The 24,347-nt window shown below is 41.6% G+C and overlaps 1 protein-coding gene across 1 annotated transcript; it reads left to right on the top strand.

The window, feature by feature from the left end:
* The first annotated feature begins 228 nt into the window (after positions 1–228).
* Positions 229–21,443, top strand: ttll11 (tubulin tyrosine ligase-like family, member 11). Its single transcript, XM_010742418.3, has 10 exons — positions 229–1,241; positions 5,718–5,817; positions 6,237–6,370; positions 8,230–8,520; positions 8,611–8,895; positions 9,701–9,796; positions 9,891–10,003; positions 17,770–18,012; positions 18,875–18,981; positions 20,354–21,443. Exons 1-10 carry the CDS (start codon positions 687–689, stop codon positions 20,665–20,667), a joined length of 2,238 nt encoding a protein of 745 aa, XP_010740720.3. The 5' UTR covers positions 229–686; the 3' UTR covers positions 20,668–21,443.
* The last annotated feature ends 2,904 nt before the right edge of the window (positions 21,444–24,347 follow it).

Below are 24,347 nucleotides of genomic sequence, written 5' to 3'. Positions count from 1 at the left end.
CTTCAAGTGCTGTCGGAAATAAGACAACGTAGATAAAAATAACGAAATCACAAGGGTTTTATTGCGAACATATTTATTCAAATACACATACATGAACGTACACACATTACTGGAGTCGTCTTTGTGTGATATTGGTAGTGTTTTGTGATCTTCGAGGTATCTTTGGAGGCTTTATGCCACATGAACATCGGATATTACGAGGAGCTCCAAAGGCACCACCGGCTCCATCAAACCAGATGGAGGCTGGCCAACGGGCTGGTCTTGCCTTGCCTGCCCGTCTGTTGCTGTTGCTCGGCTACAGCTCACACACACACACACATTAGACATTAGACACAGAGCAGGACGACTGTAGACGTCTTCACGACGCCGGGTACAGCCAGAGAAGTAGATAACGGTACCCGTAAGGTAAAGTCTGTCATGAGTTATCGTGGGGTAGTTAGTTAGCAACCGTCAACGGTTGAGCTATCAACTAGCTACTAGCTTTTTTTTGTTGTTGTTGTTGCTACAAGTGGTAGGTTGTCGTAGGTTAACCGTGAAGGATATATCTGTTAAACCGACAGCAGCATAATGGATTTTACTTATTTTTAATTCGCCATTTAAGCCAGCAATGCGTGCTACGTTATCCCCGAACAACGTTAGCTCGCCGGCGTCGGATTATACGGACCGTGCCCTGCCCAGCATCCCGCATGATGAGTGATCATTATGTTAAGGTTAAGGTTCAACTCGAGCAAATGAAGTCATTTGGCAAGGAGGATGCAGAGAAGAATGAGGAGGAGGAGGAGGAGGAGGGTGTGGATGCAGAGAAGCAGACATCAATGTCTTCCCCACCTCCTGCTTTAGTCTCACCGGACCCTCCCAGCATCACCACAGCTGACAGAGATGCCTCCAACACCTCCATCACCTGTAAACACAGAGGAGGTAAAAGTCGTGGTGGTAAGAACTCCTCTGGCAAACACAACATCACAGATCTGGCATTGCACGGCTCTGGGAAGAAATCGAATAGACTAGGAGGACATGAGAGGACACTTCATATCAGGGGGACTGGGAAGATCCTGCAGGGCAAGTCTGAGAACAATGGGAACTATGTCACCATCCATCCGTCCAAGAACATTCAAGAGACATGCCGCGAGGACGTCTTCAAACATGCAAGGAAGAGAAGACCAGTGACGGTGGATACTGCAAAAGCCAAAACCTCGTTGGAGGCGCTGAAGTTGAGCATCAAGCAGCTGAAGTGGAAAGAGGTGTGCTATATGAGAGTTTCTTTTGCTTTTGTGTTTGTCTCGGGTAAATGCTGTTTGTTGTTGTCGTTGTTCTCTGCTGGTTTTTGTTCCCATGAAACACTAGGGAGCTGATTTAATCCGAAGCAGCGACAGTACAGCAGCACAGCTTGATCCAGAGAGGATTCCTGACTGACTGACATGAGCTGCTCGGTGCATCAGTGTTTATTCGAATGACAACCAGCACAAGCGTGGGTGTGATTTGTGATTGGGGAAGGTGGGGGATCATACCTGGGGCCCGGACTTCTTGGCATCGTACAGACACCAGAATCCTAAATGCTGCAGCCCATAAACCTTACTGTAACGAACGGGCTTTAATCTAGATTATATAATAGTTTGTTTTTTTATTTTTTGTGAGAAGCTTTGCATTCTTAAATTTCAATTTTCTTGAGAAAATCTGTTGAAATCAACGTTATTATTTATGTAATCTATGGAAAACAGGCTATAAAAAAAGCAGCTTTTAGAAAACCACAGATTTGATGATAATAAAGTAAGGGAATAGATTCCCATGTGGGATTGTTTCTGACTTGTCTGAACATGTCATCGAGCATTCGTTTATAATCTATATGGACAATAGACATGGATCAGTGTGGTCACTGTCCTCTCAGTACTAATGTGTGTATTTTAAGCTGCCTAACAAGAGTGCATGTTATTACTTAGTTGTTAAACTAATCATTAGCAAACTAAAGCTTCAACTTTTACGAAAAGTATTATGATCTCAACTTGCATAATTTGTTCAAACCTTGTATACATTTGTATAGTTATAAAGTGTAAGTTGTGAATGGAATCAACCTTCTAACGTTAAGTGCTGTCTTCAGTGTTTTCCATGACTACATATTTAGATTAAAGCTGCAGAGATTAGTCGATTTACCTCGATTAAATAATTAATTACTATTTATCACTTTCTTGTTCAACAGTTGGTTATTACAGCTTCACAGATTTGAACTGTAGCCTGGATAAAAACAAAACATTTACACCGTTCTCAGACCACAAATCGATAAATCAAGAGGATAATCTGCAGATTAATTGATAATGAAATGAATCGACAGTTGCTGCTCTAATTTAGAGTATGATGTCATTGATTGAAAGCTTGTCACATTATTAAGTAGATTACAAGATCACTTTTAACCCAGCCACAACCTGACGATATCACTCTGAATGGCTCCGATGTATAAAATGACAGAGGATGGATTAAAGGCGTTCGGAATGAAAAGCAGCAACTTTAAAACATTTACGACGAGGCTAATTGATCCAGCCTTTCTTACTCAGCACGCCGCAAACACCATCTGTCCAGTTTGAATGTGATGCAAGTAATACCCGCTATCAGCCATTATTAACATGCCGTCCATTATGCATGAGAAGCAAAGAAGGGCCATGCGACAACACAAGTGAAGTAAAGACTCTACTTATCGGCATTGACCATGCAGTGACACTTAAACCTCTCCAGGTCTGGTATCGGAACGGTGGACCCAAGGCCTATACATTACCGTGCTTTGTCCTCACGGTCCACCCCCAACAAAGTCAAGGGTGACAATATCCCCGTGCCATTTTGAAAGTGCCTGTCAACGTCTTTGAAGGAGCCGAAACTCAAGTAGACTCCAGTCAATTGTGAAATTAACATTGATTGTTTAAAATCCCTTTCATCGGGCCGTAACGTACAGCATAGCAGTTAAGTGGTTTTACAAGGTAGGATGCATTTTTAGAAAGTATGTGAGGACGTTTTTGTGACTGTTGAGGCTTTAAGGTCAGTTTATTGCCACGTCTCTACATCTGCCGTATCACCTAGCCTGAGAGACAGCTGTCAACTCACTTTAAGCGTATGGCAATCTCTTAAACAGTAGGAAATGATTAGCCTTAAGCTCCTTTTAATCCAATAGACTTTTAGTCTTCTTTGAGCCAGAGAGAGAAGGCAGGCTTGTGGGCCCGAGTGACAACAGAAAATGACCACACCATTAATCACAGGCTTGGTATTTTGATTAGCATCCTATGATCCTACCAAAACCTGACGTACTGAGGCAACCCTGTACTAGAAAAGTCATAAAATATGAAAATATAAATGCTATTTTAGTGAGGCTAAGCTGCAGTCCGCAGCAACGAGTTGAACATAGTCCTATGTCTATCTTTTCATACATACACAAGATGGCCTGATCTCTAGAAACTGCTCAAGTTAATTTGACCTCCTTCACTGCTCATGCGATTAGACAGTTATACGCTGGCATTTCTGCGGCAGTATTTATAGCACATCTTGGCCCGTCCAGCAGGGTTTCCCTGTTTCACACGCTAACTCATTAATGTGATCCATCTCTGTCAGAGATCTATCCCGTAGCCCGGGCAGTGCGGTGGAACATATGAGAGAGGGGAATTTAGGAGTGGCGACGGTTTGCTGCTGACCTTCAATACAGCTTGATATAGAATCCTGATGTCATGACGTCAAAAATAGACTCCATGACAAAGATGTTCCCAGCTCAGTATTGATGTTTTGAAACTCAGATGTGAGCCGTGTCAAGTTGAGCTGGGTGGAAATAAGCGAGTGCATCTTTCAAATAAATAATTCAGATCTGTTTCAGCAGATTATTGTGCACATAGGTCAGGGGTCTTCAGTGTTTTTCAGGCCAAAGACCTCTTGGCTGCCAGAGAGATGGAGCAGGAACATCGTTGCATATTAAACTGGGGATTCAGTAACATGAAAGGCAGCTTACCTTGTCGTCATGCAATAATTAGCTATTAAAATAACAGCTCTCAGCTTTCAGTCTACTTGAGGATAAATCCAAACTTGATATAATTCTCTCTACATTTTTGAATATTCTTCTCTCATTTACACTTAGCCGCAAATTAGCTGCCGAGTCAGCAGCACTTCTGGCATGGTTAATGTTGGGTGTACTAGCCTCACCATCTGCACTTTTGCTGGTGGTTTCTGAGGTGGAACTTATGTCAGAATCTCTCTGTACTCTTGGGATATTATTACAGCTAACTGTCCAATGTGCTTCAATACTGTGTAGCTAAGTAGGTTAAACTAGTGAGTCGACAACGACGTGTCAGCCAGCTAATATTATTTAGTAGTGCAACAGCAAGAAGCCCAGCTCAGTGCTTATCTTTATATTTCCTTATATTTGCCTAATTTTCCAGTCCTAGAATAACTCTTATCTGGCTTCCTTCTCATTTTCTCTTCTAAACATTGTCCTCTTTAGTCTCTTCCCCTCTGCCATCATGTCCCGTTACATTCCCCGTTATGCCAAGCTCCGGTTCTGGCATAACACCGGCTCGGCTCCCTTTCAGCAATCCCCCTGTTGCCCCCAGGTATGAAATCCATCTTATCCTGGTGGTCCAAAAAACACCTGTGGTACCAGTACAAACAATAACACTCACCCGATGATCCGAGCTCACATTAGTCATTAGCTGCTAGAGTTCACAGCAGTTTACTTCACTATATATACTATAAAATATGATCCAGATTCACCAAAATGAGTGAAATAGTTGGTGGGTTGTGCTCGTTTTGTTACATACTTCCCGCAAGTGATCGTTCCTAAAGCACAAAGTTGCATAGTGCAGGGATATTATGTTATGGTGGTTGGTTTTCTCATTAATAAGAGGAGAGAAAGCTTGTCCATTGTAACAAGGTTAATCTTCCCATGAGTTGGAGTAGTATCAAACCCACTCAAGTTAGACCACATTCACACGAGCATCAACAAACTGCATTATGCTGCATTGTCCTTTAAATTGAAACTCAAACTGACCTTGATTTCTGTAATGCAGTGTGTGTAAATACAGAATCAGTGCAGTTTGTTGAAAGTCATGAATGGATATTTCACAGAGCACAGATAGAAAAAACTTCTTGTAGCGAATCTTTGATTAAATTTGTGCCATTTCTCAGTTACTTAAAAGGAAACTGTACATTCATTCAGTGAGGTGAGATGTAACGTGGAAGAATTGTAATGCTGTAATAGCAGAAGCTGTCTTCTGCTTCAGTCAGGGGTCCAGACTTATCTTTTAAGATGGGATACTCTTGTCCGCTTTGATAAGTGGAGATTGAAAGGATGAATCTTTCCATAGAGTGGATTTTAGTTATCCGTACATCACACTGTGACTGTAATACCCCCATCCTTTTTTGCTTTATCGTACACACATTTGTTGCATATTATGTGGTCTGGAAGTGTGTGAGTGTGGGCAGGTGCAGAGGAATAAAAGCTGTGCATTGTGCCAGCAGGATTTCCTAGCTCTCTTAAATCCTTTTTATAGTACCACATCCTCTCTTCTTGCCCAGCTCATCACAACACGCACTACCTACTACCATCTTTAGGCAAGATTATCCCTTCACTGGGATTAACAGAGGGACAAACGCTTAACCAACGTCCTGAGTCATGCTAACAGATAAGCGTTCCCTCTTATTTACAGATGATTTCAAATAAATAATGTTTTTGTTTGTTATTCTCTCCTCTTCAGTTTCCTCTGGGAAGACGAGCGCCCTGTGATATCTACTGGCACGGCGTTTCCTTCCATGACAATGAAAATATTGCCTCAGGGCAGGTGAACAAGTTCCCAGGTATTTCACCGCTTCTGCCTCTCTTGATGTTTAACACCCCACACTAATATCCTTCACTAACTGGAAGTGAAGGGAAACTGTAATAACAACATAGGAAATTTAGTTAAACTGTGACTGATCCTCATTACTCCGATGCTAACCTTTTCATGCCATGTCAATAATTAATGCTTTAGAGACATTATTAGTTTGGTACATTCAAATCATCACTGGAGTTTCCTGCCTGGTATTTACCCACTCCTATGTATGATCCCTGTGTAATATCGAGTTATATATTCTTACAAGGTCGTGAATGTTTGCCTTTTCAACATTCAAACTTCGTGCTTTATAGATTATATTTGTTCTCCTTTGAGGACAGCTTTCCAAGTGTAGTTTTATTTTTCGTGTCACATGTCTCTCAAACTGTGTTTTGTACATTACAGGAATGATTGAAATGCTGAGGAAGATCAACATGAGTCGAGCAGTGCGGACTATGCAAGAGTTGTTCCCGGATGAATATGACTTTTATCCCCGTTCCTGGATCCTGCCTGAGGAGTACCAGCAGTTTGCCACGCAGGTATAGCTGCCTGCCGTCATGACAACAACATCAACAAAACATGTTACGATACTGAACATGATACATTGAGATTTGCACTTCTGTACCTCCCTGCAGTAAAATCAGGGTAATCGAGCAGTTTCAGAAATGTTGCATTGACTATAGTTCACAAGAATAAGATGAGAAGATTACCAGCGATGGTCTGAGCAAAAAAAGGACATTCAAAACAAAAGAGTTCTTTTCTATTTGAGGACATTTTCAAAGTGGTCGGAGCTGAAAACACAAAGACCTTCTAATATTTGTAACAGACAGCAGATTATATCTCGTGATCAGAGATAAAGATAGCTTTGATGAATTCCCAGAATGGATTTCTAAATAAAAATATACCAGTGACTCAGTCCAGCGTCTGGACAAACAAGACTGGAAATAAACTCGTGTTTTAGCAACATACAAAACAGACGCTGAAGTTGCGCCTACGCGACCAGTGCTCTCTTCTCTCCATCGTTCATCATGCTACATCGCAACAGCAGCGCTCTGAATAACATGACCTCTTTTAATTCTTGTCATGTGCTCGCTCCATTACTCACTTTGCTTGAGGGGAAAAGACACACTACGACACATTTATGAATATTACCCTTTCTGGTCATCTGGCAGTCATTAGCACATGTCTTTTTTAAGAAACACTGCTCTTCCCTGTTCAAGCACATCACAACCATTCAGCAACCCGCCATGAACTGACACCAGAAACATTTATCCAGAGTTGTTATGGTTGTTAATGAGAAGTGGAGAGAACCGTTTAAAATAATGTATTTTGTTATAGTTATATAAGATTCATGTTCTACAGTCAATGGCATGTACTCTTTTTAGAAATGAAAAGATTTTCATAAATGCCAAGATCTCACTTTCTGTTATCAGTGATAGCCCTGAGGGGCTTTTTAGTTTTGATCCAAATCTGTGATGTAATCGCACGGGTGAATGGTCAATAGTTTAGTCAATAGATATAAGGAAATCATACATAGCAGTGATACATGATGTCCAGCAGGGGGCACCAGAAGATCACTGCTTTCATTAGTCATCAGCAGACAAAACTGCTTCCCAACAGAAGAGTTTAAAATAAATCTTTGTTCTCTGTGTCACACTGAGAATGATTTGAGGCGTTTGACGGTATAAGATTTGGATATAATACAAGATGCTGGTGTGTTTATTTTTATTTCTGAAGACAAAGAAATTAACACTCAAAGGAAAAATTGAAAAACGGATGCTGTTTTAGCTGGTAGATCGAGATAAATCCGAGCAGACTTGTGTCTTTGTCTTTGATTACTTCTATCTCTTTTACATAGATATACAGTTAAGATGGGGCTGATCAAGGATTCATTACGTTAGCCATGATTTCTTGGGCTAATTTTGCAGAACATTGACATATAGTTGTTCACTTCTACCAATCTGTTTCTGCTACAAACTATTACAAAATCACAACAGCCAAAAATAAACCAACGATAGCTCTCACACGTTAAGTCTTCAGACACCCTTTTTTCTTTCTTTACAAAATGGGAACATTTGCTGCTTTTATCCATTCTATATAATTTAAATTCTGTGTTTTTGGGTTCGGATAAAACAAGTAATTTGAAGGCTGCCACATAAAGCGGTCCTTGTTTATGCTTTTTCAGGGAAATGACATAGTAAATGTGTGTTTTGGTCCTTTCAGAGCGTTCCGGCCCACTTTTCCTCTTGGTTGTTAAAGTTTTAGACTATATTTAGCTTGGTTTTCTCTCTTAGTTTTAAAGTTTGCCACAGTGTGTGAAAGCTGGGTGAAAATAACTGACAGTCTTTCGGGTTTTTGTCAAACTTTGTCCTTTCTCACTCCCCCACCTCTGCTGTAGATTCGTATGGTGAAGGAGAATGATGCAACAGTGAATCCCACCTTCATTGTCAAGCCAGATAGCGGCTCTCAGGGGGACGGCATCTACCTCATCCGTGACCCTAGTGACCTAAAGCTCATGGGGGGTTCACAGGCCAAACAGTCTGTTGTCCAGGAGTACATCCATAAGCCGTTACTCATTGACAAGCTCAAGTTTGATATCCGCCTCTACGTGCTGTTAAAGTCTATGGAGCCATTGGAGATCTACATTGCCAAGGAAGGCCTTACGCGTTTTTGCACCGAGCCCTACCAGGTAGCCACAGTCGTGCTAATGACGCTGTTAATTTGCTTTGATTCAACATTTATATACAGATATAAGGTCACTCTTACTCTGATTGTGCAGGAGCCAAGCCAGAAGAACTTGAGCCACGTCTTCATGCACCTGACAAACTACTCCCTCAACGTCCACAGCTGCAACTTTGTCCACTCGGACAGCCAGAGCACAGGCAGCAAGCGCACCCTTTCCAGCGTGCTGTACAGGCTGGCAGCTAAAGGCGTAGACATCAAGAAGGTGTGGTCGGACATCATCGCCCTCGTTATCAAGACTATCATCGCCGTGGTGCCTGAACTTAGAGTGTACTATCAGGCTGATATACCACCTGGCAAACCAGGACCTACTTGCTTTCAGGTGGGTAGCGTGTAACGTTCGTCTGGAAATTTGGTGTTTATATAACCCTAGGACCTTTCACTCAAAGCTCTTTTTCAACATTTGTCACATTCACTCATTCACACATATTCATACAGTGATGCAAGGTGCCAGTCAGGAGTGATACAGCACTTCATATCCAAAGCGCTTCCAGTATTACTAACCCATACACACACACCACACAGACAGCTCAAGGACGCTTCAGCTGGACTGGGGGAGCTAGGAACTATCGACCCTGGAATTATTCAATGAGCCACAGCCAGAATGTAAACAAATACGAACATGGTAAAGTGCGTAGGTTTAAGTTTAATATTCAGTCTTTCTGCAAAGGTCCATCATGAATAACTTTTTATTACTTTTCATAGTTGTTAGTTTTACCTCATGATCCAATATCAAAGATGGAAAACTGAAGAAGCAGGGGACCGTCTCAGAAGCTTCACTTCAGACTTCAGATTATTTTTAATCTGCTATTCCGTCTCCACGACACATTTCCGGGTTAAATTTTCACTATTGATTCCTACTCAGAATCAATTTAGACTCACTTTTTTTTCTTTTTTTTGAAACTTCGAAAAACAAAAACAAATAATGTTTTATTATGATTCATTTAGATACTGCACATTGTTAGAATATAATATTATTTACTTTGTTTGGCAGCTAAACTTAGCTAACCCTAACTTCTGGTATGCGTCTGATATGAATACATATAATTTATGAACAGAAGATACAGTAGCTTTTAGTTACACCCGAATATACAGTCTGTTTTACTCTACTTATTCTTGTGTTTCAGATTTTAGGGTTTGACATCCTGCTGATGAAAAACCTGAAGCCAGTATTACTCGAGGTTAACTCCAACCCCAGCATGAGAATAGAACATGAACAGGAGGTAAGATTGAATGTCATCATTGTCATCAGTGTATATATCATAGCTTTAATATCGTTATTATTCAGTTTTCTGTTATAAATATTGTTTGTTTCAGGTGGCACCAGGGGTTTTTGAATATGTTCCTAGTCCAGTTGACGAAGAGGTCAAAGTGGGTGTGATCAGGGACACTCTGCGCCTTATGGATCCTTTCAGCAGGAAATCTTCAATGTAAACACACACACTTATTTGCACACACATATAGTGAACCTTTAGGTTGAAGTTTTCACATCCTTTGCTGCATTGTGTGCTGGTCTTAAGAGTCCACTTTTACCGGAGTGAGTGATATCTTACTCTGCTCATCCCCGCTCAGAGCGCAGCTCTGCACCACTCGACAGCTCCCCGTAAGCCTGTTAAATGGAAAAATTAAATTCAGCTGAGCTGTGGTGGAAATTCACACATTACTCTACAAGTCTGGTGGCTCAGTCTCACTGGCTGACTGGCCCTGTGTGGTGCCTGGCAATATAACTCCCCCCATCATTAAGCTTTTTTTTTTTCATCTCCGATGACAAGAAGTTTTTCTGTTTCTATTCTGCCACCTCTCATCCCTTTCCCCCTCCTTTCCTCGTCTCCTCCACAGATTATCTCCTGTATCAGATATTTGATCTGCTTTGTTCTGCGGCTGAGAGGGATATAGTCTCGGGGATAATACCCACTTACCTATTATAATAATGACCAGTAACATACTGATATAATGCGCTTATAATATATTTAATCCTTCTTCCTCCTGCGTTCCTATATTTTCATTCAGCTGGAATCAGCAGAACATCCTTCCTGTGTCAGTGGATGAATTACACTACAGCATAATCCAGTAGACACATTCAGAATGATGTTGTTTTCTAGTTATCTACTTATAGAGAGTCCTAATCCTGTAATCAAACAGCCCTCATACCTTTTATGTTGACTTAGACCTCAGGAGTCTTTTGAGGTTACTCAACATATCTTTATACCTTTACATTACAAATACTCGATTAGTCAGCTGACTGACAACTAATCTTCTACTCTTTTTATAATTAGTTAACATTTTTACATTTTAAAAAATGTCAAACATTCTCTGGTTCCTCTCCCTCAATTTGTCATTCTTCTTTGTCTTATGGGATAATAAATGTATTATCTTTGGGTTTTGGACTGTTGGTCAGACAAATAAGCAATTTTGGATATGGAGATTTATTTTCTTGTCAATTTGTAGACCAAACGATTTATCAAGTATTTAAAAAGAAAATGATTGTTAGATTGTCGATAAGGCAAAATACAGCTAGAGTGATGAATCGTCTCATCACAGATAGCTGTACATTGGTATCAATAAGTTGATTCAGAAACGGTGTCTCCATTTAAAAAGATTACCAGACCACGGAAGTTTATATTCCAACTAAAAAGTCCTCCAGTATGTACAGTTGATAACTTAGTCATGAATCTTTTCATAAAACAAAATGAAGGGCTCTGTATCAAACATGTTTCAAACAGGGTCTTAGCTTATATATTACATTATATATTACATTCACACTCTCAAATATCTATATTAGTATCAGCCATAATGTAACACATTGTTATCTGGTTAGCTGTTAATCCTAACATTGCATATATATAGGTTTCACTTCTCTACAGTGATCTTTCAATGATTTATGGTTCATTTCACAGTGTGAACCTACCTCCACGTATTATACTTTTATATTCTAGACACACACAGACACTCCATCTCCACATTTTAAGCCTTCTGAAGTCAATTATGTAGTACAAGAGTGTCTTTATAAAATATCTCAGTGTGAGCATTCCCAGCTTTGCAGCCATGTGCTGAAAAGAAGCTTAATCCCAGAGCGGAACAAGGTGCATCATGAGGAAACGAGTTCAGTGATCTTTAATATCATATAATTCAGTTTCCCTGTTAAAGTGTAGCGCTGCTTATAGTGAGCTGGAGACGACAAAGTGACACTGACAAGGACGGGGTTTATGATCAGGGAGAAGTTATAGTGACTAACAGTATCTAGTCTAATGCATCTTTACGTTTGAGGGAATATACCATGACAGCAAACGGGGTGATACTGTTAATAAAGTTATAAACTTTATGGAGAGGGACAAAATATCATTCCTGAGTTATATTTTCAGTGAGCAGTAATGACAACATATATTGCCCAGTGACATAAAATGGCAAGTTTGCAATTTATCACCCCCAGTTTCAGAGTTCAGTGTCGCTGTCATGAATATGGACAGCTGTATTTGTTATGATTATATTACTTATGATCAGAAACTAGTCGACAGCTTTGCTAACAGCCAAACATGAAACGAGTGCAACAACATAGGACATGACAGCCAGCTGATATTTTACTTACTAGCCAACAGCACAAAGCTCTCGCCAACGACAAAAAATCAGTCCCAGATTTACTCTTGCCTGGCGTCCTCTTGGGCAGTCACTCTCTTTTCTCTTCTTAGCTCCCTCTGTCGTCCGCTTAGCCTCTGCCATTATGTCCATAAGCTGAGCCCAGTTACATTTGGTTGCTCCGGTTCTGGCACGACATCGGCTCAATATTAAAATAAAATCATTGATATACAGTAACAAGAATGCTCCTGCTAACCAGAAAGTGGACCCAGTTCCGTAACTTTCAGCTGAACCTCCCAGAGTACATATGTTATCACAAATTAAGACTTTGATATTAAAAAAACCTAAGGCGAAAACATCTCACATGCATCCATGATAGAATCAAAGCTGCAGCAATAATTATGTTGCGGTTTCCCAAACACAAAGATTTAGTATTCATGTCAGGTTGTGATTGCAGGCAAGTGTGTCCGCTCTGCAGATAGCGACTGAGTTTTGTGGTTTCGGGGCGAAGATATGCTAATTATGTCCCAGCTAGCTAGTGCTAATATTTATTAAATTAGCCATTAGATTGGATATGCTCTGAAAAATGTAATCATCACTGCGGCCGAACGATGTGGGTGCGAAATAGGAACTCATTAATCATTCAATTCCACAGTGTGTTCTTTGTGTGTTTACATGGGCGCAAAGGCAGATGCATTGTACATACACATTTGTTTAATGGGAATCACACTGAATTTTATCCATTTTAAATAAAGCTATTTGTGTGTTAAGGTGTGGCACTGGCAAACAGTGGAAGAAGTACTGCATCATTTTACTATAATATAAAAGTAATCCATTACACCAAGTTCTGCATTCAGAATCCTACATGAGAACACAAGTATCATCAACTAATGTACTTAAAGATCAAATTAATACATATTTTGATTAATTAGATTGTTAATACTGATGCGTCAGTGTTTAAGAAGCATTTAATGTAGTAGCTGGTCGAGCTGGAACCAGTTTTATCTACTCTATACAGAGTGGATAAAATATTCTAGTTGGATAGTTTATTCAGTGATTGTGCAGAAGATGTTTCATGCCTCAAACCCAAAAAGATTAGAACCATAGATTTGATCTTTAACAATATGTGTGCCCACATTTTAAAAAGTAATTGTACCTCCAGTTGAGTAAAACGCTGAGAAGGGCATAAAGAGGTATAAAATGAAAATAATAATAAGTACTAAAATACTGTACTTAAAGCAGCAAAAAGAAACTTGTCTTTGTTTCCTCCACCTTGTTCTTTTCATTTTTATTGAGAAGCCAGTTTAATCTGACTTGGTGGCATTAAGAATACCTAAATTCATATATACTGTATCTTCTCACTGCTGACTTCCTACTGACTTCTCTGTTTATCTATCTCATATAGAGCCATCAGTATTAAACTGACACTGGTTCATAACCAGTTCAGACTACTTGTAGTACATTTAAGTATACTACTTGAGTAAATGTACTCTTGTTTCTTTCCACCACTAGCACTAGGTAAGTCAAAGGTAAAACTTCTAGCATCCGCCTAACTGCAGGATGTAAAAAGTAAACAAAGCAAACACAATTAATGCAAGCTTTTCCGAAAATTAGATCGCTGATGAAGGCAAGAAACCAATTTGGGCGGCTCGTTACGAGAAATAAATAAGAGAATTTAGGTAATCATTTTGTATTAGACCCACACAGTGTTTTGATTGGCATTATAACAGTTTTGATGCCACACTATTACAAGATACAATCAATCTCCGATAACAGATTAAAGCTTTTAATAAAGAAGACATAATTGAAGCTGACATTCACATGCATAGATTTAGATTCAGTTGAATTGTATTTTAATGAGGAGTGATTGATTTGATTTCTTTTTCTTCTGCAAACTTTCAGAATCAATAACAAGCAGTCTTTGGCAGCACACACAAAATGTTCCCAACATCGTTTCGGGAGGTTAAGTAATTAGTTTACTGCACAGATGGTCTACCAGCAAGTAAATATACTTGTGCTGTGGTTGCTGACAGCTGTTCAGCAGCCGGATGAATGGGATTGAGTCATTTAGAGGGTAGAGTTTAGACTGAAGTCAACCCTGTAAGAATTCGACTCGCCAAGATGAAGTAGAAGAGAGGTGGGAACTGACCAGGCACACGATACAAAGGTACAGCTGAGTCATAAATGCTGCTGCTATTTAAAGGACACGCAGTGAGAGCTTATGTAAGAGAGATCAGTGAATATAACGTGGCACAAAAAAAGGGGGAAAGCGAGAAAAAGAAGTGGAAGAGATAAATGAAGAATTACAGTATGAGGAAGAGGGCGTGATGGGTTCAGTGACTCTTAGACATGTACTTCTGACATGCAGCTCATTAATCCTGTGCATGATGTCTGAGGGTGATCTATGAGCCATTAAAAGGGTTGTGGGTGAGAACAGAAATCCATGGCACTGCCTCAAAAGAAATAATAACATGCAGAGGTGGATTTGAGGGCAGTCCAGAGTATTTTAAACCTGCAGTAGCTGTCTTTTTTTGGCCACTTGAGGGCAGTAAAAACAAGTTGTGACCTCAACATTGACATATCAACACCTTCCAGTTGATATGGCCTGAACTTGTTAGCACATTTGACTTATTATTTACACAGCAGTTATGGAGCAACATTATCATTCATAGAGTCATGTTTCTAGACACCAGATAAAATGTGATAAAAGTTCAATATTGTTTTTGGTTTCTACAAACACCTGAGAAATATGTTCCTCTATTTGCTAACATTGCTCATTGCTATGCTTACCATTCACTGTATGGTGCTGGGGAGGAAGTGTACAGTGAGTTTTTTAGATCTTTTTTTGTTGAAAACATCTGCCCGCTGCATCCGAAAATAGCTCTATGAGAATGAACCAAAACAGTAAAGTTCGATTAATGAGCTGAACCTGCCTATAGAGCTCTGTAAAGATGGGGCAGCTGTAGATTTTAGTGTTATTTCTCTGTTGGTTCATTACAAGTGACCCCTGTGACATATTTTCACATTGAGATATGATACATTATTATAAAAATATCGATTACAGCAGGCATACGCCTTCTGGTTCTCGTGGTGGTGTGGATAAAAACAAGCGAGAGAGAGAGAGTTGTGGGGGCGTTAAATCAGACACACACACACACACAAAAAGGTTTATTGTTACCTGTGGGAGGCGATTTCCTGTGTGTGTGTTTTGCTATGACTCATACTCTGAGAGAGGCACAAGCAGTAAATTTGGATTTCTGAGCTGGAGATAAGTGCGTGGATTTCTTTTCATTGGCACATCTGGCACTTTTTTTTTTTAAGACTTTTGACAGCGTGCAAATGCTTTGAAGATTTATTCACCAGGAGACCAGAAATAGCATTTCTGCTGCGTAATGACAGCCTGAATTAGGCCTGGTCCTCCTCGCGTACACACTCAAGTAACATTTGACACCGGCCCTCTGTATGTCTTTTTAATAACCTGCCATTCTTCACCTTTTACCCTCTCGCTTTCACCTCCATCATTTTTCTTTCTCCGTCTGCTGCGGAATGTTTGGAGACGGTTTCCTGCGCTGTCTGTCCGGCTGTCAGCCTCTGTTGAAGATGTGTCCGTTTTTAGCCGAGCCTGTCCTGTCTAAATAGATGTGGGTGGTGTCCCTCTGGCTGCCCGGGGATGATTGATTCTATTAAACATTCAGCAGTGCTCTCTCAGTGCCATTCACACTGCTTACTAATTCATGGAGAAAGAAACTGTCTCATAAAAGTCAGCAGTACTTTATCGTGATGTGTATGTGCCTTTGTGTTGTGTCTGCGTGTGTGCATGGACACATGGGTTGGACACAGTAGACACAAACACACAGGTTTGGTCTCTTATTCTGGCTCGTGAGACCTCTGCTCAGTCTGCTGCCGTGGGAGTTATTTGAGGTCACAGGACTCAGGATGAGTTAATAACAGTGACAAAGGTGGAATTGGTGCAGCACAGCTAGCAGGAGAGGGAGGGAGACGTCAGTCAAACACAGTGTGTACTTTCCCGCACATTCATGAGGATAAAAATGCAAAGAGCGCCCGGCTATCGTTTGTTTTGGATGAGAAGGGTCTAATCTGTTGGCCAAAGCACAGTGGGATAGTCGGTGGGGAGATACAGGCAGGCAGTGTGAAGGGCAAAGCTCAAACAAATGAATTGTGACCTAAAATAGTAGTCGCTTGACACTCTATAATTATTGCAGAGAAATATAATATGCACGTTATTATTTTATCTATAAAAGACTTTTTAAAAGTACCCTGTGAATCTAAAACTAGCATTGCTACAAAGCAACGTTTTGAGCCGATTTTTCCTTTTTGTATCTCGTGCATGGAGACATAAACGCATAAGCACATGGCTGAACTAGTCTGCCCCCAAAGGTGCCCAAAAATGTAGCAATTTAGCAAACATGGATGTAAACAATTAGAATTATTTGGAAAAAAAAGTAATTGGATTTGCAAATATTTTCTAAGGGAGGACATGAATTCAGCGCGTTTGTTGTTTGGGCCCTGATGATTCACGTAGAGAAGAAAATCCTCAGGGTACTTTTGATTTTAATTAGATCTAATGGATCAAGATCAAATTCTGATATTACAAAAAGTCCCTCCAGAGTGTTTGTGACCCTCCAGAATAATGAGTTTTGCTTCTGCAGTGATTATGAATAGAGGGGGGATCATTTTGGGTCAGCAGGCATGAACGGCCCTTAAATGTACCCTTGAACGAGTTTTCTTTCAACTGTCTCACCAAAGCTGACTGGCCGTTGCCCACCACACTAATCAAATACATTTCCTACCTCATAAAACATTTGCAAAGCCTTCCTGTTAGTATTTTTGCACAACAGGAGAGCGGTAGGCTGAATCTCTGGTCGATGGACTTATTTTGGTCAACTTAAGTAACCCACGTCAGTGCTTTTATACGTCTGCCTCATCAGCATTCAAAACCTCAAACACAACGTCGATAATTTACCTCTAAAAGCACAGTCAATGGATGCAATATGGATCTTTGGGCTTTCATTGGCTAATGTTCCGTCTGGAATAAACTTTTCAAAAGGCAAGCACCTGGATATATATTTTCTATTTTATTTCACGAGTCACTGTGCTGCTCTAATCCAAAGTCCCCTGCGCTTCCTCGTCATAAGAATTCAAAGCTGACTTTGAAAGACTAAATGCGAAACCTGTGGCACGTAGATGCATCTCGCCGCTGATGCATTTAAATGCTGTTGATGTAAGCACAGACAGTAAAGAAGCCGAACAGTATGGAGGCTGCGAGATGAGCGTGAAGAGTTATTTATCCTTCATACAACATTACTCTTCCTGTTTTCCCCGGCCAAGTGCAGACTCAAGTGAAAAGCTTGGTGCATTTATCTACCTCGGGTGGTTGGCTGTCTGTCACTCAGCTGACAAAAGCTCTGTGGGTCGGGCTTTTGGTCTTTGGTGCTTCAGTCCTGCAGGGCTTTGGAGGCCATTACTCAGCCCTAGTGCAAAAAGCAGTAAATGTAGGCAGCTTTTGTAGTCTTTAAAATCTCTCTTTAAATCTGGTCAAATGCTCAGTCGACAGTAAAATCTGTTGTTTTTTTGTTTCTGTCCTGTCGTTTCATGCCCAAAGTTCCCAACCGAAGGCTGGCGGGTTTGAACACAGGGAGGAGATTCCCATGGAGGCAGAGACGCAAGAGAAGAGCCCGGACGACGGAGCTCTGCCCTCGCTGTGTCTGAAGCAGGTCTACCCCAAGTACACCAAACAGTTCAACCACCTGCGGCTGGTGGAGCGCATCGCGGCTCTGTTCATACGCTTCCTCGGGGTCAAGGGCAACATGCGTCTGGGCCCCACTGCCTTCCGAACCTTCATCAGGTATGAAATGTATTTTAAAGGCAAAGAGCTGCCCGCTCGCAGACGTCTTTCTGCCCTCTCAGTTGTCATTCCGGTCGAACAGAACAGGTTGTGAGGCGTTTTTGTTCTCCGAGTACAAACCCTTTACAAAACAACATCGATTTGTAAAAGCATGAAAGACCATTGAGAAACATAAAGTAGTCTCAGCTGCCTGAATGTATCGACCACAAACAGCGGTGTGTCTGTCTACGTAGACAGAAAACTTACACCATACAGCCGCTTCAATCTTTGCACCGAAGCGGTAACATCACCGCCGTGTCATAAACACTGACTGCAAAAACAACACTTTGAACAACAGGCTTTTTAGTTTTCAGGCTAAAAGCCACACGTCCTGGACCACAAGCTTGTTGAACAAGCCACCAAACAAACACTCACCAGGGAAAAGCGCATTGCCAACGGCAGTTTGCAAGGCTAAGATAGCTAATTAGCTGGTGCACCACAGCACATTAAACAGCATGTAAAACCCTACCTGCAAATATCACCGGGGTCCATTTAGATGCTGCTGTGGTTCTTACTCTTCGATACCGCTACCAACGCGCTGTTTGGCGGTGACATGTAGGCTTCTGTGTGTGTTTTTTTTTATTTTTTACTTTGCCTGACTGCCCCCGTCGGGCTTCAGCCTGCCAGCTTCTGTCAATCAAGCAACAACATGGCCCTCCAACTGGCTGAGGTAAAAAAAAACAAGGGAGCATTTGAGATATTTCACCAAAAAGACATCTCCTTTCTTTGAGGAATGAAACAAAATAAACATGCGGACGTGTTTTTGACTGCAGAAAGAAAAGACTAAATGTGATTTCAGTTTGTTTCACTCATCTGTTTTCAGGACCTGTAAACTGAGCAACAGCAATTTCACAATGGCTTCAGTGGACATCCTCTACATAGACATCACACGTCGCTGGTCGGGAGCGATGCCCGACTCTAGGGAAGCAGGTAACACACACACACATACATACATACATACGTGTGAGAAAAAATAAAACCTCCACAAAGAAGCAGCATGCAGAGGACAGAGAGACGTGTATCCTTGAGTGTGCTGGAATATAATTGCGTGTCATTCTTTTGTCAGATTCCCTCTGACACCGTGCTACCATAATTGAAATGAGCTGAGATCACAATGTGACAGCGAAGAGAGTATCCGACATGAATTATTCAGACGTTGCACCTTGCGAGGAATGTTTGCGGGGCGAAGCGGATGGATGGAGATCACATGGACCAGGATGGAAGAGGGGGGGGTCTGTACAGGGGGAGACTGCGGGCTGAATTTAGAATGAGCTCATACGTATTCAGGGAGACTGAAGTCAGTCTGTTATTTCTGTGCATGCACGTCGGAGGATTCGTGGGGAAGAAAAGACGTAAAGCTTGCATGCACAAAAGTTTTAGGATATGCAAAGTAAAATCAAATATTTCCACTAACTCCTCCCGTGTTAGTCGCTAACGTCATCTTCTCCTCCGCTTCCTCTGTGGAGTCTCGAGAGCAGTCCAGGACAGAGCTGGCCTCTGTTGACCAGTGTGTTTAGTCTTTTCATGTCCCTTCACCATCCTGCACACTTCAGTCTCCTCACTTTATGCTTCATACACAACATATATGAGAAAAGACATCCTGCCGACAGAAATCAGACGACGTTTGGTTCGGAGATTTGCTGTTTGAATGATCTCCTTTGAAAAGCCCAAAGAATAGAGTATAGAAAGTCTCTGTGTCAGAATATTTAAGTACATGTGCTCCGTGTGTCAAAGTCTGTGGATGACTGCAGCTGCAGCTGGCTGCAGGTAGCCATCATAGCATCACTGGTGCTTTCAGCAGACAGCAATGCTCGTAAATCTGTTGACACGTATGCCTCCACGCTGTATTTATCTTCTCATCCTGGCCTTTCAAATGTTTTCCTTTCCTGCCTGTAATATTTTTTTTTAGATCATAAAAATCAAACGCCACCCCAGCTGACTTTTTACTAATAAACACGACGTTGAATAGGTATTATTTAAACTTTTCGAGGTGCTGTCACGTGGAGTTTTCCAACTGTTGGACGCACACAGGCTAGCTGTTTCCCCGTTTCCAGTCTTTATGCTAAGCTAAAACTTTAAACATCTCTCAACTCTCTGCACAAAGTGAATAATCACATTTCCCTTTGGATTGATGTTAAATTTTAAACTAGGTGTGGGTAGTTGTCGCTGACTGTGTCATTGACGTGATGCAAGTTTTAGAAATATCACACTTTTTTTTTTTATTAACTCGTGTTTTTGTCATTTCAAGTGGCACTTGGATTTCATTTTTCCAGCCTCACCTTTAACCACACTTATTTTCCAGGTATGGGACTACAAGCGTTTGTGGAAGCCTTTTTCCACTTGGCGGGCCGCAGGTTCAAAGTCCTGACCATGAGGGAGCAGGTAGTGTCGCTGGTGGAGCTGTGCGAGGCTCAGCTGGAGGCCCCGTCGAGCGTCGAAGACAGACGCTCCGTGAGCTGCAGCAGGGCGCTGCCACGAACCAACAGGACTCAGACGCTGGGCCTCGCCAACCCTCAGCTCGACTCTCCCGCTCCCACGCGAAGGGCGGCCAGCCAGGACTACCGGCTGCATCAAAGACTCAAGCCTCGCACGCTCAGGGCCAACGTAGAGAACTAGTCTTCCGACTCTCAAACACTGCCGTTAGCTTTCTCCACAGGAGCAGGGAAATTAGGTATCCATCTCTTCTCTGTAACTCCCGCGAGGGGGGGTGGGGGTGACGGGAGCTGAGAGGAGAACTAGTTTGACCCCTGCTGGCTGACTCGCAGGAGGACTGTTCTCAGCCTGATTGCTTTTTTTTTCTTTTTAAAAAGAGGAGGAGGAAGATGTCCGCAGGGGGAGTGGATAGGAATAGAACGAAGGATATAAGGAGGTTGGTGCATTTCTTCTTTCCCCTCCTGACGTGATCGTACATGGACAGCGTGGTTCAGTCAGGAGGAGGATGAGGCTGCTTTTTTTTTAATTAAACTTACGATTCTACAGGGCAGCTATTTGCTCTCCTTCACCTTCCGTCCTGGCTACACCCAAACAAACTTTCTTTTCAGGGATAACACGAGACGCTCGAGCTTTACGTTCAAACGCATTTTACACACGTTATACAGAAACAATGGGTGTAAGGGAGTGTGTTATAATCTTGAATTTGCACAACAACTCTTTGAACTATTATATTTGCACAGAGATGGGTGTGAGGGTGACTGAGTGTGTGTGTGTGTGTGTGTGTGTGTGTGTGTGTGTGTGTACTGTATTTATTTGTGTTTCGCTCGATGGTGAAAGCCTATTCACAGCCAGTGAGCTCAGCTGTGCGTCCCAGCTCCACGAGCCCATTAGCGACGAGTTAAGTGAATAAGTATTCAAAGGGAAAAAAAAAAAAGGCTGCGTCGCCACTTCTCCTCTTTCAGTTCAGCAGCTATAACCAGTCGTGACCTGCAGCGAACACGTTTGTTTAGGACGACAACACAACTGCCAAGAGTTCAAGCGTTTCAGACGTACATGCATGGCACAAAGAATTTCACAATTTAGACTGGCTGCGTTTCAGATTTGTAATAAAACCTTTACACAACACTGACTACTGCTACTGGTGGATGCCAACAGAGAGGTCGTAGATTGGAGCTGTAATTTCAGATTATTTACACTACGGTTACTGAACAGTGACGTTTGAATTGTTTTCTTTTACACTAAGATTATTAGGAATTTTTCACACGCAGACTATATGTGCGAGGCGAACACACTGATTCACACCTGCAGCGTGGGCAGCTGTTTGACTCATACAGTGAATTAACACGAACACATTTACTGCAGTATGAAGTAGATTTATGAGGTAACAGTGATTAAATTATATGAATGAAACTGATTGATGGTACTGCAAAAAAAAAAAAAAAGAACAAATAAATAAATAAAGTTGCTCTTTGAACTGAAGATGCGTGTGCTGATATTTTTTTAAATAAATGAACTAATCATGCAAAGGTTAGATGCACGATGCTGCAGATATACTCTACACACTATGAGCTGCTGACACGGTGATTTCCCCTATGGTCTCATTAAAGGCCACCATTTGTCGCATCATTAAGGGGATGATATGTCACAAAATGGCTGCACTGTTGGCAGTTTGAGCTATTTACATCTCTGTCTTGAACGAGGCTGATAGATGGGCCTGAAATAGCTTGTGTGTGTGTGTGTGTGTGCGTGTGTGTGTGTGTGGATGTTTTAAGACCTTCGATATGTTTCGCAGCACAAACCATCTGCCAACGTTTCCTCGACCTTCTGTTGCAGAAGCTGCCGATGCCCGTTGATGCTGTAGCTCCAACGTCTTCAGTCTTTTCGTGTGTGTGTTGCTGCCCAGTGGTTCGACAGTGCAGACGTCCATCACCAGTTAAAGATACATTTTATTTACTTTTAGCTTCCTCTGCCAGTTTGTACGCGTCAGATACAAACCTTGGTGCTGCTAATGAAAATATAGACTGTAAGTAAAAACTACAGTGAAACATTGTACTACACGGAAAGTCCTGCAGTCACAATTTTACTTTTTATCATTATAATATTTATTATTTGGGGGACCTCAGAGACAGCTGACGGTTGACGAAGGTATGGACGATGACGATGCAGCAAAGGGCCACAAGTTGGAATTGAACCCTGGGTTGCTGCAGCAAGGCCTGAGCCATTGTACGAGGTGTTACATGCTCTACCAGGTGAGCTACCAGGATTCCCCACCATCACATAATTATATATATATATAATGATATAACTGGATCATTATTGCGGATGCATTAACATGAAAGCAGCATTTCAGTGTAATTGATGGAGCTACTTGTCGGGAAATGCCAATCAGGCAAAGTGGACACCTGCCATGGGACTTTGAGTTTCCTGTTGCTTAATTTGTTTGAACTTGAACTGCAAATTTGTTCAAGAATTCGCACAGCTGAAGTCCAACATCAACTGGATTACTGCCTAATCTTTGTGACCTTATCTTGTTCTAGAGTCCTGTGTCAAAACACAGAGTAATCATACTGATAAAGTCTGTGTAAAGTAAGAATATATATATATGAGTTTGGAGTTTGTCAGACCAAAGCAGAAAGTTTTATTAACCACCCAGCCAAATTTAAATGATTAAAAATATGAATGAAATTAGGTGTCAAAATCACGTCCAGGACTGTGGGGACGTGTCCTCTGAATGTCCTGAAGCTGCGCCAACTCGTGGTAGCAGTCAAGCAGCCATTTTGAAGCGACTGAGACATGTCAGAGGAGTTCAGAAAATTACATGACACTCTGAGCAAGATGAATTCATCTCTATCTCTCTGTTAGAGGTGCGGGATATGCTCATGGTGACCTTGGCGTGTCATCGAGCCACCCTTTAAGGGCCGCCCACAAAAATCCTGGACTGAAAACTGGTGAAAAACTGTTTAAACTCCACATTTCAGTAATATATCAAAGTCTTTTCACGACTATTTTCCAACATATTTAATGTATTTTGAAAGAAATCTCGGCTCTAAGGACGGTATATCACTATTTATTTACATTTAACCACTGTTCAAGCCTCTGCTTTGCGTTTATCGAAATACATGAGCTCGCCTACCTCGACGTGTATCTTCTCTACACTTCCCCTCATGTAAGCACACGACACTTCCTTTGGCCTAGAGGTAAGTACGTACTTGACCTCATCAACAAGTGGATTCATTTGTGGCTATGTTTTCTAGCCTTTGATACTTTTGCGTCACAGGTGGGAGCATTGGAGAGCGCTAAGGCTCGTGTTTTTTTTTTTATAAGCCTGATGTCCTAAATGCATGCATTTGCCCCGGGGAGCCTGTTCCACTTGGCTAAAGAAATAAGTGTGCCTCACAGGGAGCAATTAACAACACAGGAGCTCTCCTTTTAAAATACACATGGTAAGGATCTGCTGTTAATGAGGTCCAATCTCACATGCTATACTCAAGACTTTCATATTGCGTTTCTCAACTGAGATCCACTACAAAATCCCCCTCCATTTTTGTTGTTAAGGCCATTTCAGGATTTCTCCTACCCACTGTGGGGAATAACAATCAGGCAGTATGTAGGTCAGGCTCGCTGAGGAGACAGCACTGCACAAACCAGTCTGTCACATCCCTCCATCATACCCTCCGCTCTGCCTTTGGACCTCGAGTCTGAGCATATGTTCTCTCGAGCTGCTTGTCATCTATCTAGGCCTGCTTGAGTATTTAATGAACATGTGATTCATCTCCCATGCACTGAAATTAAGCTTCATCTACATTTCATAACAACAAAGCGTCACGGAGAACAATGCGAGCAAAGGGCTACGAGAGACAGAC

The sequence above is a fragment of the Larimichthys crocea genome, chromosome IX (assembly GCF_000972845.2).
Source record: "Larimichthys crocea isolate SSNF chromosome IX, L_crocea_2.0, whole genome shotgun sequence".
Taxonomy (NCBI): Eukaryota; Metazoa; Chordata; class Actinopteri; family Sciaenidae; genus Larimichthys; species Larimichthys crocea.
Note: the sequence above shows the minus strand (reverse complement) of the source record. Positions and strands in the feature narration are given on the sequence as shown.

Coding starts and splice junctions, on each gene's coding strand:
- ttll11 (XM_010742418.3), top strand. CDS start 687: ATGATGAGTGATCATTATGTTAAGGTTAAGGTTCAACTCGAGCAAATG. Junction 18,013..18,874: donor GCCTTCCGAACCTTCATCAG/GTATGAAATGTA, acceptor ATCTGTTTTCAG/GACCTGTAAACTGAGCAACA. Junction 18,982..20,353: donor GCCCGACTCTAGGGAAGCAG/GTAACACACACA, acceptor CTTATTTTCCAG/GTATGGGACTACAAGCGTTT.